The 18,092-nt window shown below is 42.1% G+C and overlaps 1 protein-coding gene across 2 annotated transcripts in view; it reads left to right on the top strand.

Annotated features, from left to right (window-relative positions):
* Window positions 1-18,092, top strand: part of TRIO (trio Rho guanine nucleotide exchange factor) — a 414,034-nt gene that overhangs the window by 135,954 nt on the left and 259,988 nt on the right. For both annotated transcript variants that reach the window (XM_006117079.5, XM_075921462.2), the window contains exon 6: window positions 5,049-5,171. In XM_006117079.5, the coding sequence (XP_006117141.2) occupies window positions 5,049-5,171 (123 nt within the window). The remainder of the gene's footprint in view (window positions 1-5,048; window positions 5,172-18,092) is intronic.

Raw genomic sequence — 18,092 nt, 5'->3', positions numbered from 1 at the left:
CTAAACAAATCCTTAGCATGGACAGATGGCTCTCCACTGTTGGCTTAGAATGAAAGTTCACACTTTCATCACTCAGGGATCTCCAGAGTACCAGTGTTTTCCAGAGCTTGTCCAGCCTGAAAGGACTGATGAATCTATGGCTAGCAAGTAGAGCCCTCATAAGTTTGCCCTTCCAAACATGTTAAAATTAAGGGGAAATAGAAATAATTTTTGTTGATCTTTTTCTCACTATGGTGTATGGTGACTTTCATTGCTGCTGCAGAGATCTTCAGTGGCCATTTTTTGTGAGAATAAAATAGTCAATTGATAAGTCACTTTTTTTTTTACTTTGAACTAAAGCAGTCCCTTTGATAAGGAGGAAAATATAATTTTGTTTATCATGGCTGGACAATAATGTGTTTTTCTTTCGAGACCCTTCCTCTTTTGTAGGGCAAATACATGGCACTAGGAGCTTGGGGGAGTGGATCTACCTACTGTGGGCAAGAAGAAAATTTGAGATGATCTGAGAGGAGAGTGTGTGTTCCAGAAGCACCCAATGAAATACCAGAGGGATAAGGATGAAAGAAGAGGGGAAAGAGAGAGAAGTTGCACAGTGCAAGGGGAAATTGGCAGAGAGTTTCATGGAGCATGACTGCAGGTTGAAGGAGGAAGATTGAGTGCAACAAAAGGAGCAGTTTGAGCTTTTATTTGTGCTCATGTCTGCCAGGCTGCAGGTTCTACTGCCACCTTCAGCTGCTGCTCCAGCCCCATGCCTTGACTTTCCTCCACACTATTGTGTCCTGCACTGTGTAGCCTTTGGACAGTTCAGCTGTTTGATTGCTACATGTCACAGGCAATGAGTAGCACATGGAATGGACAGATGTACCTTCTGGATTCATCCTTTCCAGTCCAGTTGAAGCCTACACATGTAACCACACCAGAAAATCAAGGAGACACCCAGGAATAGTTGATCATGTCATGTGGTAACATGCATCTTTCACTGCTCTGGCACAGAACTTTGTTATTATGTTGTATGTTTTGAGGGTAGCTGGTCTGCTTTTCTGGTTCTCATTTTGGTATCTTAATACATGAATAAAATAAAGAGTTTAATTCCACAGAAAGCTACAGTATCAAGTTCTGTAATATGTAATGTTAAGCAGTAAATGTTAATAATGATCATCACATGCCCAATTTCGGTAAATTTCATCATAAAAATTTGCAAACTTCATCAGAGTAATCCAGAAACTAAGTTCAAATACCTGCCCAATATTCATAAAATGTATAACATCTCCACACATTTCATGAAAGTGTTTCCAGAATTCATATTACTAGCACACTTAAACTCCCATAGCTGCCTTTTACCCTGTAATATGACACATGGTCAGGAGGCACCACAGAGAGGCTCAAATCAGGGCAAACTGCTTAAAATTAGGGCTACTTGCAGCCAAGACTGGGGCCCTCCTCTATAAGCACCAAACTAGTCACACACACTACTTCAGTTGCCACCTTAGCCATCAAGAAGTCTCATAAGCAATCCCCTAAGACACTCTGGCTTTACCTTTGCCATAACCAGCACTATACTTTACGCAGGTGAGAGGTTTTTAAACCAGTCTCACTGACTCCAAACAGGTTCTCCCTGTCCCAAAGGATTAGCCACAGTCCCAGCTCAGTTTATACCTTAGATCTTACCCAAAAGAGAATGTTGGGCCAGTCCTTTAGAATCTAAAATCTAAAGGTTTGTTAATGAAAGAAATAAATGATTCAGAGTACAGTTGTTAAAGAAAGCACATTACATACGTTAATCACCAAGTTCTTGATGCAGGCTTTTAGCAGAGATGTAATGAATTGCTAACTTAAGTCTCTGGAGTACATCCTTTATTAGGATGAATCAACACTCCTTCCTGGCTCTCTGTCCTTAGCAAAGGTGCTTCTGGACTGGAGAGCAGAAGTGAAGACCAAGATGGAGGAATCCCCGGGATACTTTTATAACCTTGCCCATGTGGCGGGAAATCCATTGCTCTCCTGAGTGATGGTGCCTCCCAAAATGGAGCTGATCACATGATCCACAAACCAGTCTGTCCTTTTTAGGCACAGAGCCCTGGAGTACCCAGGTATGTCCTTCTCAGGCAAGGGGCCATTATGTGTTCCTCAGGTGTCAGTTGGCAACCCTTAAGAGCCATTGTCCATACAGCACTCATTGGGCCACCACCCCTCACAATTGGTGGGTGACGCCTGCCACTGTCTCCCAGACACAAAACATGTAAAATATCAGTACAGAGCCCATCTTCATAACTTTACACACCCAAATCATACAAGTATATGAGTAGCATTGACAGAATCAGCATAGCACGGGCTTTCATTAGACACACATAGCCCAGTTTGTACAGAATTTGGATTTGGGACACACACATACAACAGTGGGTGCGACTACTAAAATCCAGTAACGTGACATACAGAACATGACTTAAAATAATACTTCTTTCCCCCTTACACATGGCATCATGCAAACCTGTTCTGTGGACACACAAAGCACCCCTTATTTCTGTTGGACATCTGGCTCCAGCACCAGTTACGCCAGATTCATTTTGGGTGTGGTGTACTGTCCCATCTAGTGGCATTAAGACTACTTAGAGAGTCTTTTCTATGGCTTGAGCTAAAAGTCAGATGACTATTAATGTGGTAGAGACTTATGTACTGATCTCTAGAGGCAACACTAGATTTCTTTGTCTGTATATGCCTGTTCAGAAATCCAGCACTGAGAAATCATGAGTCTACTGGAAGAGGTTTTTTCCTTGTCTTTCCAGACATTGTGCAATAACATATATAGTGCCTACCGCCTTTCAGTACTTCATAGTCCTGATCACCTATCAAGCCTCTGCTGCAACTTGTACAATGATTAGTCAACTCTAAACTGGCTACCCATGGACCTGTAGCAGGCAGGAGTACCAGCTTCCAGATGGCTACAGTGACCTGTTTCTGGTCTGGCTGTCATCATGTGGGTGTTTTGGCATGGGAGGATTATGCAAACTGATCACATACCTTCAGGGACATTTGTTTCTTCATGCAAAAGGACTGTGCTTTGCTGGTCACCCCAAGTCCGTATGATGAGGTGGTCCCATCAGTTGGTTCTGTGGCCCATCTCCAGAAGTTCTGGTCGACATAGAGGGTATCTGGTAAGGCAACAGACGAGAGCAGCATCAGCTAAGTTGTGGCTGGCATGTCAGTACCCCTTTTAGAGAGGTGACTTTGGCAGCTCAAAAACTGCTACCCAAATGTCAACCAGTATCTGCTCTGCCTGATTCATGAACAAGGACTGGCAGCATGAGATGGAAAAATTCTTCTGACAGGTCGGGATTCATGTTGATGGGTCTGACAACTGGGAGTGTACGGATTCAGAATGGCTTGGCTAGATGTATTTATGGGCTAAAACTATACAAAATACTTTGTCACCTCACACAAACAAATTCTCCCATATCCCACTATGAACAGTGCAGCTTCAGCTAGGTAAAGAGCTAAGAACTGTAGGATATGGTGCTAAACATCTACAAAAACTGAAGCCGCGACGTGGGTCCACGGAGAGCAGTTTGGATATGCCAGCATAGTTGTAATGTTTGAGATTCCAATGCAGCATGGATGCCCAAATGTAAACTTGGAAACATCGAATCTGTAAACATGGGTTATGAAGATGTGAGCTTGTTTCTTCTCAATTTTTTTAATCTCTCTGCTCGGGTATGTCTGACTCCTCTCACATTGAGGCTGTCACACTCTTGGCTCTTCCTGCTCTGGCTCTTGACATTCAGCCCAGCCACTTACAATATAGTCTGTGTTCCTGGCTCATGAAGAAATGGAGAAGTGAAGTTACTAGTGTTGCTTTTTTCTCCACTCAAGCTTGTCTGAAGTAGGTTTTGCCCACGAAAGCTCATGATACTATATATATTTTTGTTAGCCTCTACGGTGCCACTGGACAACTTGTTTAGTGTTGCTTTGGTAACTCATGTATATTAGGAATGATATTTTGAACTTGGCAGCACTTTTGGTTCCTTGCTGTGTTCTTTTATCAAGGAATCCTTTTCACCAAGCTCAGAGAGCAGGTGGTCTCTTCATTTTAGAATTATGGAGGAGTTAATGATCACAGCAGGGAATCGAGCTCTGCATCTGTCTTCCTGTCCTACTTGTTCTCTGTAGGGTTTTACCTTTCACCATCAAAACAATCGCTCCCTAATATCAAATATATAGTACATTTCATGCAAAAACCTACGTGAATGTTAATTCTGTTAATGCACATACAAGAATTCGGCAATTAAAAAAAAGAAATATAAGATTAACTCATCTACCTCTTGAATGCTATTCTTCAAGTCACACTTATCAGTGTAGCCAGTAATTCAAGGTACATCAGTTGTACCAAGTTCTCACTTAAATGGAGGTTGAGAATATAACTTGTATTTCCTGCCTTTATGTTGAATTTCAAAACCTTGGCATTGTCATAATAGAGGATTTGTTCACTATTGTACTGGACAAAAAGGAAGCTGTGAGAGTGTACTTGAGCATGTGTATTTTTTTATAAATGCACTGCACCTCTGTAATACATATAAGACCTGGATAGGACTGCTGGCAATTACATAATACAAATTTTATTTTTGAGCATATATACAATTAGGCTTTTAATAGCTTGGGTGTTTTGAATATAGCAAGCCAGCATTGAGAAGATTAGCAACATAAAATATAGATGTTTTATAGTGTCTTTATTTGTGTATTACCTATGAAACACTATAACACTTCAAGTAAATATTTTTTTCCTGTGAGCCTAATCTAATGTAACAGATTTGGCTGCAATGAGGGTTGAAGACAGTCTTTGGGCTGAGATCTAGCATAGCATTTCCATCCCAAAAAGAACATTTATAGAAATGTGAAATGGTTAAAACTAAAACTAAAGTTAAAGTAACAAGAGTAAACTGCAGCTTGAACTTGCTTGTTGTAGTCTTTGTGTCTCTTGCAAAATGCTAAATCACAATCTTTGTTTATACCGGTCATTGCGTTGTAAATGAGTGATCTTGTTGTTTTTCTTGTAGATGTTTGACTGGATCACACACAACAAAGGTCTGTTTCTGAATAGCTACACAGAGATTGGAACTAGTCATCCCCATGCTATGGAGCTGCAGACACAGCACAATCATTTTGCCATGAACTGTATGGTAAGAAGCATGACTTGCAAAGCAGCTGATATAGCGCATAAGTTGGATTTTATGGAAACATTTACAGTCCCTGACCAAAATGAAGACCATGTTGTGCTTCAGAGCTGTGCAAATGCAGAATGAGAATCTCTGTGCTAAAATGAGCTTAGACTCTGAATGAAGAATAAGAGGGGAAATAGACATAGAGGTGATATGACTTTCTCGAAGTTATACAGTTCTGTAGCAGAGCTAAGCCATCTTAGGCTCCTGATGTCCCATCCACTTTCACCAATACTGATGTGTGGTCTATGTACAACAGGTAGATAATGAATAGTTATTTGACAGCTATTAGCAAGCGTTTCAGTAGAGCAGTGGTTCTCAAACATTTTGGCCTGCTGCCCACTCTGCTAAATGCAGACCTTTGTGCAGACCACCTGTCACCCTCCCACTATAACAAAATGGGTGCAGGAGGAGTGGGGGTGGGGAATATGACTGGGAGGTTGGGTGCAGGAGTGAGCTGAGGATAGGGGGTTTGGGAAAGAGGGAGGATGCAAGAGAGAGGTTGTGTTCAGGGTTGTGGCAGGAGGAGTGTGACAGGAGGACTGGAGGTACAGGGTCTGGGCATGAGGGGGATGGAGGCTGCTTAGTTGGGTTCACGCAAGTCACCACTCCCAGGCACTATTTTCCACTGTTTCTTCTTATGTTCCTATGTTCTCCCATCGGCCGTGATTCCTGCCAATGGGAGCAGCGGGGAAAGCCTTCAAGTGAGCGGTTTCCTGCGCTGCTGTTTCCTCAGATGGGGAGAGAGAGCGACAGTGTACAAAGCTGCTTTCTGCCCCCATGAGCTGGATCTGGGTTCAAGATTACCCCTCCCTGCAGCAGGAAGCTAGTGCTGGCACTTCAACCGCACGGGAGAGTGCAGGGCTAAAGGATCAGTGTGGGCTCCCCACTGCATGGTGGAGGAGTCCTGAGCCTGTGGTCTACCTGCAAGATGGTCACAGACCACTAGTGGTCCACGGACCACATTTTTGAGAATCACTGCAGGAGAGGATTCTTAAGTAGTGCTTTAGAAATTGCCAGTAACTTCTGAGAAAACATGTATGGCTTTAAATGAAGATTGATGCTAGATGGGTGCATTATATGGGCAAAATTAGTTTATATGAAAACCCATAAATTGACTCCATCCTATGCTTGAACACTTAAAAGAAATTTTATTGTTCAATAAAAGAGACAGTTAGCTCAGTATTCATAATCCTCAGTTTTTAAAAAGGATAATTTTTCATTCTGACATAACAGAATGAAGTTGAAATAAATGTTTTCTCATGGAATAGAGATATTTACTATCTTCTAACATTCATAAAAATTGATGTTTTTTTAAACAAATAACCCCAGATATTTAAAGTTTTAATTTAAGTACAGATTTGTTTTAAAAATCTTGTTTAAAATTAAATTTGGAACTGACATCTTACGTTAAAGCCTAATCTTTTTTAAATTAAATAACAAATAATCATATTTAGTACATTGCTTGCCATATTTCTAACAGTCAGACCACTGTGCTGGTGTTCGTTATTGGTAACTACCTGGAACCAGAATTTTAAAATGATAAACCAGTTATTGACATCAGGAACCTCTTCTGCAGACACAGAGAGGCTATTTTCTTGATTTCAGTTTATTCAGTTTATTTAGTTGAATGACTAATTCAAAGTGAAGAAACCACATGGGAGTTGAAAAATCAGGCATGCTTGTTTTCATATTCAGATACATGGATAAAAAGTATCATGGCAAGTCGGGGCTAAGCCCCCTGAGCCTGCGCTTCCTGGTGGGGTCTTTGTGTGGGCCTCAGAGGCTTGTGGTGTCCCTACTACTGCTGAGAAGGCAAGGGTACCCTGCTCCCAGAGCCCTTTTCATCATTGCTAGTCCAGGATTTGAGGGCCAGTCCCCCGAATGGTGCTGCTTTCCGATACCCAACCAGCCAAGAGCAGGGTTGGAGGGAACCCAGATCCACCCACTTGCTCCGGGTTCCGGCCCAGGGCCCTGTGGGGCAGCTCAAAGTAGTCTTATGAGGCTAGATCCTTGCCCCACTGGAATGCAAGCCCCTCACTGTGCCACTTGGCCAACCACTCCCTGGGTGCCTCTTCCCTTGAGTCTAGGAACAGCCCTGTTAGGTGGTTGTCCTCCTGAGTTTGTCTCCTCCAGCCACACCTCTCCTTCCTTCTCTCCCAGCTTTCCTGAGGGAGAGGTTTTTTATGGTGTTCCCATCAGCCTTAACTGGCAACAGGTGTCCTAATTAGCCTTCCTCTCAGGCTAATGGATTTCCCCAGCTGGCTGGTCGCTGGCAGCTGCATGGGGCTTCCCCTACCTCTTTGCAAAGAGGCGGAGGTTCGCCACTCACCGCGCTGTTCCCCAGCGACCCCTCCTCACCAGACAAGGAGCAAAGAGGTAGGGGAAGCCCTGCGCAGCTGCTGGCAACTGGCCAGCTGGGGAAACCCAGCTGCCAGCTGCAAGTGGGGGGCGGAGGAGAGGGAGCGAGGCATCTGGCCAGAGGGGGCCGCCGGGGAACAGAGCAGCAAGCGGCGAACCTCTGCCACTTTGCAAGGAGGCAGGGGAAGCCCTGTGCAGCTGCCGGTGACTGGCCAGCTGGGGAACCCAGCCGCAGGGTGCAAGCCCTCTCCCTTGTCCTCCTCTTTCCTTTCCCAGAGCCAAACACCTGTCCTCCCTGCTATAACCCAGTCCCCTTTCTCCCTCAACCTTATGTCCCGGTCCCAGCTGCTAACAAGTGCAGGCAGGAGCCACAAGTGCAAACGCAACCCCCACTTTTTCCGTTATTTTCACCCCACATAATATGTTTTCACTTAGCACGATCGTTTTCTGAAACGTTATCTACCGTGTTAAATGAGGAATTACTATATTTTATTTGCATTTGATTTTACCATCTAAATAGAACTCAACACAAAATCTAGTAAATAAAAAATGAGTTATTTACCATTTTCTAACATAATAAAAAAGTAAACACTGAGGCTACGTCTACACTACAGGCTTCTTGCGCAAGAGTGCGTCTACACTGCCACGTGCTTTTGCGCAAGAGTGTCCACGGCAGTGTGGATGCTCTTGCACAAGAAAGCTCTGATGGCCATTTTAGCCATAGGGATTTCTTGTGCAAGAAATCCCTGTTGCCCATCCACAGTAGCCTTTTTGCGGAAGAGCTCTTGCGGAAAAAGGCTTATTCCTCGTATAAAGAGAAATAACTCTTGCGCAAAAAACCCTGTCTTCTTATGATTTACTGTACTTTTTTCTGCACAAGAATGCATTTGTAGCGTGGACACTCTGCAAGCTTTTGCGCAAAAACGACAATTTTTGCTCAAAAACTCTGCAGTGTAGATGTAGCCTGAGAATGTACATAAAGTTGTTATAAAATTGCTTAGTCAAATGAATATAGATATAGTGTATCCTATTTGTTACTAAAAATATCATCACCAAATTTAGTAGAAAGATTATATTTAGTTAGAACTCAACATGTTTTAATTGTCACCCAATGCAAATGAATCTTTCTTTAGGAAAACACCTATAAAGTACCAATGTAAAATTAGATTAAAATAACTGATTTAAATCAAAGTTTCCTGCTTGCTAATAAACCATTTCAAATTAGTGATTTAAATTGCTTTGATTTTAAACCAATCCACCCTGTTCAGGAACAGCTACTTGTTGTAAACTTCTAAATACAGAAAAATGGAAAAGGGTAGAAAAATAAATAAATAAATATATATATAATTTTATATTGTAAACTAGATGAACTTTGAAAAACAAGTGTGATGCTATTAAAAAGTCACAACTTTAAACAATGACAGTGAGGAGAAGACATTCCTGAATATCTGCTCATTCAGAGAACTTCAGTTTTTCTTCGAGTGATGTGTCCCCATGGTTGCTTCACTGTTGGTGTTGAGCTTGTCCTGACGGCATAGATCAGAGTTTTTTCTAGCAGTATCTGGTCAGGTTGCACATCTGCGGGCGGGGGATGAATGCCGTTCATGCGTCCTGACTCCCCTTGCTTTCTTCATGTACACCCTCTTGGGTACGTGTCAAGCCAAAGAAGAGGGGTGGAGGGGAGGTCATGGAGAAGATTCTGGGGGCAGACGAGAGCCTAAAGGAAAAACTCTTAGTTGGAAATGGTCTGACGCATCTGTAAAGCAGATGAAGTATCCATGCACCGGGTGAATGGTTATATGAAAATAAGTATCTTGGGGGTTGAGGGCTGCAAACCAGTCTCCTTTGTACAGTGCTGGAATGATTGCTGCCAAGGTGACAATTTTGAATTGTGGCGGTATTTGTTTAGATGACAGAGGTCAAGGATGGGTCTCCAACCATCTGTGCATTTTTCTGTAAGGAAATCATTTGAGTATAATTCCCTACCCTGATATTGCTTGGGCACCCTCTCTATGGCTCTTGTGCGCAAGAGGTGCTGTATCTCTTGACGGTGAAGCACTTCATGAGAGGGGTCCCTGAAGAGGGATGGGGAGGAGAGGGAGGTTGGTGGAACTGAAATAAGGGGGATAGAATAACCACACTTGATGATTTCTAGGACCCAGCGATTCATGGTGATTGCTGCCCACTGATTGTAGAAGGGCCGCAAAGGATGGAAGACCACTGGTAGAGTAGAGACGTCATGCAGGCCGTCAACCAAATCCTCAAAATTGCTGCTTGGAGGACTCTTGGGTGGATGAGTATGTATTGGGAGCTTGTTGGCACTGGTTCCTTGCCCTGGAGTGATTTTGGTCAAATGGTCTTTGCTGCTGTTGCCTGCCAAAAGAGAAGTCTCTCTGTCTTTGGTAGAGAGTGTAGCATATCCTACAGTATGGGGGCATATATATCCCCAAAGTATGTAAGGTGGTTCATGAGTCTTTGCTGGAGTGAAGGACTTCACCTAGTTTTGCAGCAGAGAGGTCCTCAGCTTTAATCTGAAGCTCTTTGGGGACATCTGCTGCTTGCAACCATGACGGCCATCCCATCACAATAGATGCTGCCATTGTTCTTGCAGCTGTATCAGTAGAGTTAAGAGCCACTTCCAGCGCTTTGTGGGATATAGTGTAACCTTCCTGCACGATAGCTTTTAGTATAGGCCTATTATTGTCTGGGAGATGCTGCATTAATTCTGTCAATTTTGCATAATTATCAAAATCGTGATTGGCTAATAGTGTTGTGTAATTGGCTATACGAATCTTTAATGTCAGAGGAACATATTTTCCTGCCGAGTAAATCTACCTGCTTGTGGTCCTTGTCATAAGTGGCGGACTTGTATTGCAGGGTCTTGCATCTGTGCTGTGCAGTGTCTACCACTAAACAATTTGGTTGTGGGTGAAGGAATAAAAAATACATGTCTTGGAATGGATGAAGTATTATCTATCCGCACTCTTGTGGGCTTGGGGGCTGTGTCTGTTGTCTGCCAGACCTCATTTGCTGCTTCCATATTTACTTTGACTATGGGAAGCACAATCCTCAATTTCATGGCAGGTTGAAAAATCTTTAAAAGCCGGTAATGTTTTTCACAAAGCTCTGATAATACCACCTCCTGGCTGGTGGCAGCCCTTTTGAATACATCCTGAAATTGCTTCAGGTCATCAGATGGTGACAGGTCATCAGAAATGACTGCCTCATCTGTCAAGGAAGAGGATTTGTCAGTGATACTGAGCAACGTATCAGGGTCCTCAATTATCCAGCCTTGTTCTGTTTCAGGATCCTCCATTGGGGGTTGTGGTTGTGGAACCTATATCCCTAGGACTACGCATCCCATGCCTTCGGTAGATGGGGGTCTCCTGGTCTCTTCCCTGAGATGTCCTTGCCAAAGCATTCTCCACAATAGTGCCTGTGCAGAGAACCTGAAAGTGGTTACTTACCTCCACTAGAATTGGGGATACCTGAATTGGTTTCCTTCTCCTGGAAGTTACATTCTGCCAGTTTTCTTCCTTGTTTTGTACAGCCCTCACAGGTTTTTCAGATTGTTGTGCCTGCAGAATTAAATGCTGCCTTCTATCGAAGAAGTCTTCATCCTCTCTGATGGAACGTAGGGTTGGCACTTGGGCCTCAAATCCTCTAATTTTGTGTTCCAAAATGGCGACCAGCTTGCACTTAGTGCAGATGAAAACCCTTCTATCTTCCGTGAGGAAGACAAACACGGCATATGCTGTGTTGGTAACAATAACAGACCTATCACTATCCATACTTGCCTTCCTTTGGGGAGATTCCTCAGATGTTTTTAAATGCCTCCTTGAAGGGTGGGAAAGAAACAAAATTCAAGGAAAAGACCACCAAACCCCGTGGGGATCCCCCAGAGCGAACTCCCCTGTTGGCTGCTGCCCTGTTTGCAGCTCACTATGTTTGCTCTGGCTTCCTTTTTATAAGGCTGCTGGCTAGGCCTGACTCAAAGCCTTGCCTCTAAACCAGTCAGCCCCTGAAGGTGCCCCTGGAACAAAGCACTCCCGAGTCACACTTTTCAAACTTTTCATGGGGACACACATCTCAAAGAACTGTCATTACTGCACAAGGTGAGTAACTTCCTTGTTTATGTACTGACTAAGGCAGGAATTCAGTGGAAAAAATTGGATATGATAATGTAATAAGACTACATTACTCCAATTCATGCATCTGCACAAGGGCCCAAATTAAGTTTGCATAGGCAGCCTTAATTCTGGTATATCTGAACATGTAAGTGTGTGACTTTGCAACCTTAATGTTCTTTCAACACAATCTTTTAGGTGTGTCATTTCCTACCTTTTCAGAAAAGCAGCTTCCGTCATGGGACATCGTATTGACAACCACAATATTCATCAGAGTTTTTGGAATATTTAGAGCCACCATCCAGGCCCCTTCAGTTAATCAAGTAACCAATAGCAATAGCAGATTTTCCTAATGGCATTAGAGAGGGATGGGATTCTTTGCCATTAGGTGTCAGAGAGATTGGCTAACGACTGAGGAATGTTGGCTATTGTTATTTTGGGTTCTACTCCAGGCTTTGTAGGCAAGTCTTTTCTAATGGTTGGCTATTTTACCACAGCTCATTCCAGCCTGTACCAGAAGTGATCCCTACCCTAATGGCTCTCATGCCCTCTGAATCAGAGACTCCTCCTTGTTGTTTGGCTGCCAGAGTGGCGGGGGTTAGGACAGTAAGAGAAAGCACAGTCAGTGCAAATTAAATATTCAGTGAATTTAGCTACCAAACTTCACAAGGCCTATACAGAGCATGTGCAAAGTGTTGTTTTTCAGATATTCATTTAAATGATTACTCTGGGGTGGGACTTGGGATGGAAGGTTCAGTGGGCGGGCTGCCCCAGGGAGAGAGGACTAACCCAGGCCTCTCTCACTATAGCAGCTTAGGGCCAGATGAGAAGCACCTCTCCATGGCCGCTGCAGCTGCATTGGGCACAGTTGGGGGAGGGGTGCATGTCCCCTCTTTGGAACAGGTCCAGGTTTGTCTGTCCTTAGTGATCCCCAGGCAGAGTGAGGAATGCAGCAAACTCTGCACTTCCCTTCGCTCCCTGACAAGAAGGGGAACAGCCAGCAGTGTTCCCGTATGAATCGGGAGCAGGGGAGCATCAGGCCCCCCTGCCCTACCTAACCTCAGCTTGGGCAGGTCCTGGTTCATCTGCCATCTCCGGTGCCCTGTGGTGGTTATTTAATATAACTGGCTCTGCTTTTCTATTTTATGAGAAGCAATCACATTCCACACACATCCCAGTTTCCTGGCACAACCAAGCCCTTCTTTGCCTTGCTTTAAGTTAGGAGAAGAGGAAGCTGCATACCAAATTTGGTAGAGGTCTTAAATAGACACACTCAGAGACAAACTCTCTCAAATGTATAGTAGATTGTGTATTATATCTGTGCTGCAGGATCACAGATACAGCATTGGAGCTGGACCATTGCAGTGTAAAGGCTTTCTACTCTGATAAAAGGATGTTTTCCATCAATATAGTTAATCCTCTTCTCTGAGAAGTGATAGATCAACAGAAGAATTTTCTCATAGTCTAGATACATCTACACTGAGGGTTAGGTCAATCTAACTGTGATGCTGTTTGCAAAACTTTTTCACAGCCCTAATCAATGTGGCTAGGACATCTCATTTATATAAGTGTAGACCAGCCATTAATCTCGGGTTGTTTTCCACATAAATAATGCTAGAAGCTCTGTTTACTTATCATCTTTGACCTGGGAATCAACTGATCTCTGACCAGGTAACATATATTTTTATTTAGGGATTCTGGATTCATGCTCTCAAAGTAGAGTATCTGTCATACGTGTGAACGTATGTCTGTTCTAGCCTGTTTCAGTATCACTAAAATCTTCAGTAGTCAAACTCTGTCAGTTTTGTCTGTGAACTGTGAGCCCTAGAACTAGGCATCCTTCAAGATTTTTGGAAGCTTTTTATCTAAAGCACAGAGACTGCACAACAGTTAAAGTTAACTTTGAGTAGAGAGAGGCTACAAAGGTCAAATCTGTTTAAATCTCACTAAGGAGGCTGGTCTGAATGAAACCATTAAGAAGGTCAGGTGAGGTAAAGAGAGTTTAAGAACTTGAAAATCACAGTGATATTTTCCCTATTATTTCAATCTAAGTTTTTTACTTCTACAAATGTACAAATCTGTAACTTGAGACTAATTAATAAACTACATTTTAAATTTTACATGCCCATAAAATCCTTTGAGATTCCAAAAAACAAGAGCAGCGCTGTTCGTTTTAAATGGCAGTCTTTGTCAAATCACTTTGAGATGCAATGCTTTTTCAAAAGGCTAAAAGTTAACACATAATTGCGGTAGACACAAGTAAGCATCTTTTAGTATTCATTATTTTTTGTTTTTCAGGGAGGGGTTTTTATAAGGCATTTCTAGATTAAAGATGCAGGGTTTTTCCCCCCGGAACACAACAGGGAATACTGGGTTGGATACTGCAGGTAACTTAAATAATTACTAGTGAGTGACTATAAAACTGATAACATTGCCTGGTTTTCAGTTGCCTAGGCAGTGCCTAGTACAGTGGGGCATTGATCCCTGATTGGAACTTCTGAATGCCATCAGATGAAAAATTATTAATTTAAGTACAAAAGAGAAGTAAGGATGCAGTGATAATTGTCATCAGTCAGGACTGGGGTCTTTACAATGAGTTTGGCTGCATGCATGCATGTGCTCCCCATCTAGCACATTAACCATGTGCATTTGGTCAACATGACAGACTCCCAGAGAGCCCCCAGAGACCACAAATCAGCTAAGGATTGAAAGCACCTGAATAGGTTTAGTGTCAAGCGACATACAATAATAGTTGTAAGTGAACAGACTTGCTGCTGTGCCCCTACACGTGTAAGCTGTGACAATGGACTAACACCCAACTAAGCACCCTGGATTTCCAGTGGCGCCCCCCCTCCATGGTCAGTTAACGATCACCCCTTTGGGGTGCACTTTTATACACAGGTACAAACAAGTTATACATCACTCCAGACATACCAGGTTGCCATCTTCTGTTGCCTAGTTACCATCCCTTACCTAACAGAAGGGGGTTTCCATTACTATCCATCATGCTGTCAATTTAGACCTGGTCCTGAACCTAGGTTGGTATGTGTGTTATTTGTTGGGAGTCGGTTGGTTCAAAGGTGTTTCTTAATGAGCTGTTCTGTTACGACCCCTCTGGATTCTGCTGACTAGCACCTCTTAGGTATGAGTGTTTCTGTAATATCAACCCTGTTCTTGCCAATTTCTGTAAGCAGGACTTGCTTCTTGTTCACAACTTAACTTTGCTTTGTATTAGCAGAGTATTGACTCTTGCTGTCTAGGTCTCAGGCCTCTCACACCTGGCCTGTGATATGTGGGCTTATGTTTCAGGCCCTCATCTTACTACAATAATAGTCCTAGTGACATACTTCTAATAAGTATCAGAGGGGTAGCAGTGTCACATGCATCTGACGAAGTGGGTCTTTGCCCACGAAAGCTTATGCTCCAACACTTCAGTTAGTCTATAAGGTGCCACAGGACTCCTTGCTACTTCTAATAAGGATGTCTCTCTTAGTGTGATATTCCAAATGTGCACTCCTCATGTATGGAATAGCAGTCCTCTCTCAGAACGTGTTTCCTTAAACCAATGTTTTAGTATCAATACAGGGCTTTGGGAATATGTGGTTTAATAGGAAACCTTTAGAGCTTTTGCCAGTTTGTGTCTATTAAGTGGTACAGAGAAGCTCAGTTAAACTGGCACGCTGTCACCCATATATCCCATGTGTGCTTGCCTTCTACTGAAATCAGTCACATGCCAAAGGATGACTTGTACTGTGTAGCCTGCTTGTGCCTTATCTTGTTATCAGTATTTGCTGACCTTTGCCATACTGAGCAATAATGTTTTGTATAGCCTGTAGAAGAAAAATTCCGGTATTTCCAGATCTTGCAGACCCTCTCTCAGATATTTTGAAATGTAAACAGCAAATGCCATTCTACTAAAGTGTGCTCTGAGAAAAGAAGCTTGTAAATTAGATGAATTTTTATACAAACTGCTGACCTTATTCTATGATTGACTTTTTGATTGTTGGTGGTGGCTTTTTGCTGCCCTTTTATGCTGCTACATAGCATTCATTCATTTTTCTACTTCTGCAATACAGTAGAATTATCTGAAAAACAGAGGAATTGTATCTCTTTCCTTCACCACTTCCTAAGCAACCAATTAGCATTTGGAAGCAGTGTATTCATTGCATTTTGTCATTTCAAATGACTAATTAAACAATTATTATTTCATAATAAACTTGTTCTGTTTTGGTCTACAGTTATTGCCTGTTTACTTGCAGTCAGTTAATGGCATTCAACAACTTATAGGGTAACTAAAATAAATCCATGGATGGAGTAGTAGAAAAAGAGGGCACTCAATTCAGTTCAGGAAATAACTGTTGGTTCTCTAATTGCATTATATTTTTATTTTATATATAGATCTTACAAAGATAGTTAACTTTCACTGATTGTATCGGTCATTCCCTCTCTACCTGTATCCATGGTTCAGTTAACAGTCTTCTTGTTGCAGCCAGTTGATATTTATCATCATCCAGTTCTTCCTTTTTGTCATTCTTCTCTCATCTGAATTTCTATTGCTTTCTAACGTAGGAACCAACTTCTAGGTTTTGCTATTTTTTCAAATGGTGGTGGTTGCTGTAATGGGGAAGAACTAGAATACTGGGTGAGGCTACGGTTCAGTTATATTTTGACACTTTGATTCCCTTTCGTGCTAAAGCTTCAGAGCACAAAGTTCTGTAAATACAGTGACAAGGAATATTTCTTTCTGATGAGCCATTCACCCTAGAAGATTTAGTTGCTTATGTCATTGCTTTAGCTTCTGTAATTCCTTCCCTTTATTGTGGTAAAAATTTCAATCCTTCAAGCACAGCTGACACCGTAAGACTAGCTAACTTCTTGTGGTGGTAGTGGGTTATACAGGTTAGATATACACTTCATATGGTTGTAGAATATTTCCTTCATTGTTTTTATTTTCTCAACATGAAGAAAGGATTAGGATTTTCAGTTTTCATTATACTTAGCATAATTTTCTATTAGTCAGCCACGCCCCCCTCTCTGGCATTTTAACAGGCTTTTCATCATATAGCCCATAATCAAATTGAACCTATGTCAATAATCTTGTTCATGTAACAAGATAAAGTTCTCCTGTATTTCTCCAATTATATATAGTGCTGCTTCAAAGAGGAAGAGACTGCTCTAAGTTAGATTTAGATTTGTTATAAACTTAGTGGTAAGTATTTTATTTACATCTGTGATTCAGTGAGATTTGAGGTAGCAAAGCTATCACATCACAGAGTATTAGAGTGGGTGACTTTTTTCCACACTGATCTGTGATTGATTTCAAAAAGTGCAGAAGGGAGATTTGAAAAAGTTCTTCACTCTTCTCAGGAGCATTGTGTGCATTAGTGCTTGCTTGAGTTTCTTTGTTTAGACACGGTATTATATTTGTACTACATGTGTGATGTTTTTTGCAGCACCTAAAACTGAGAGTCATCTTATTTCCTCCCGCTTTTTAAGAGAGCGATTTTTTTTTTTTTTTTGGATAGCTGGTTGTTATCTAACACCATGAGCCTTTTAGCCACTCAGGCACTCTTCTCTGGGCTACACCAGTCTTTACTTCGCCTTCCACTTTAACAAAAAGGTGTATCCCAAACGCTAGCCCTTCTTGAATTGTTTCCATTACTTATGTTTACTGGTAGAAACTTCAAATACTTGACATACACAATATTCCAGTTTACCAGTTTAACATTAAAGCTTCACTTCTATAAACCACACAGCACTTTCAGAAAGGGCAAAGATTTAATTGCAAGTGAGGAAAAAACGATAAAAGCAAATGAAAACAAAAAAAATAAAATATGAACCTGGGTGTACACTTACTAGTAGTTACATTTCTTGTATTACAAGGTAGGCTTCCCCCCGAAGTTCAGTCCATTACAGACCTACCTGGTTTCACAAGAACAAAGATCCAAAGGTCACTCTTTCGGAGGTGGGGGATATGTGTGGTTCCTCAGTGAATGAATGCAGTATCTTTTCCTACCCTGTAACAGTGAAGGAATCTTTTATCTTTATTCATAGATCTGCATGCTACAATGTTTCTTTTCACCTCCAAGTGGTTTGTGGTGTTGGCATTTGAACACCACATGATAGTTTTCCATTGAATGTTCTGGGATGTGGCAGGGGTAAACAAGAAAACCTTATATTACCTTGCCAGCTGGCTTGGGAGTAAGAATGGTAAACAACTCCCTCTTCTTTTAATGGGTCGTCATTGAAACACTTTACCTTCTGGTGACTAATTTCCACTTCAAGTGTATAAAACCATGGTGTCCAACACACTAGTCACATGTGTCTATTTGGCCAGTTGATTGTGGGTGGTTCGCTGTGGCAGTACCCACTACAGTACTTCAGAACTGGTTGG

The sequence above is a fragment of the Pelodiscus sinensis genome, chromosome 2, assembly GCF_052426305.1.
Source record: "Pelodiscus sinensis isolate ZL-2025 chromosome 2, ASM5242630v1, whole genome shotgun sequence".
Lineage (NCBI taxonomy): Eukaryota > Metazoa > Chordata > Testudines > Trionychidae > Pelodiscus > Pelodiscus sinensis.
The sequence above is the reverse complement of the archived record's forward strand: the minus strand, read 5'-3'. Positions and strand labels throughout refer to the sequence as shown.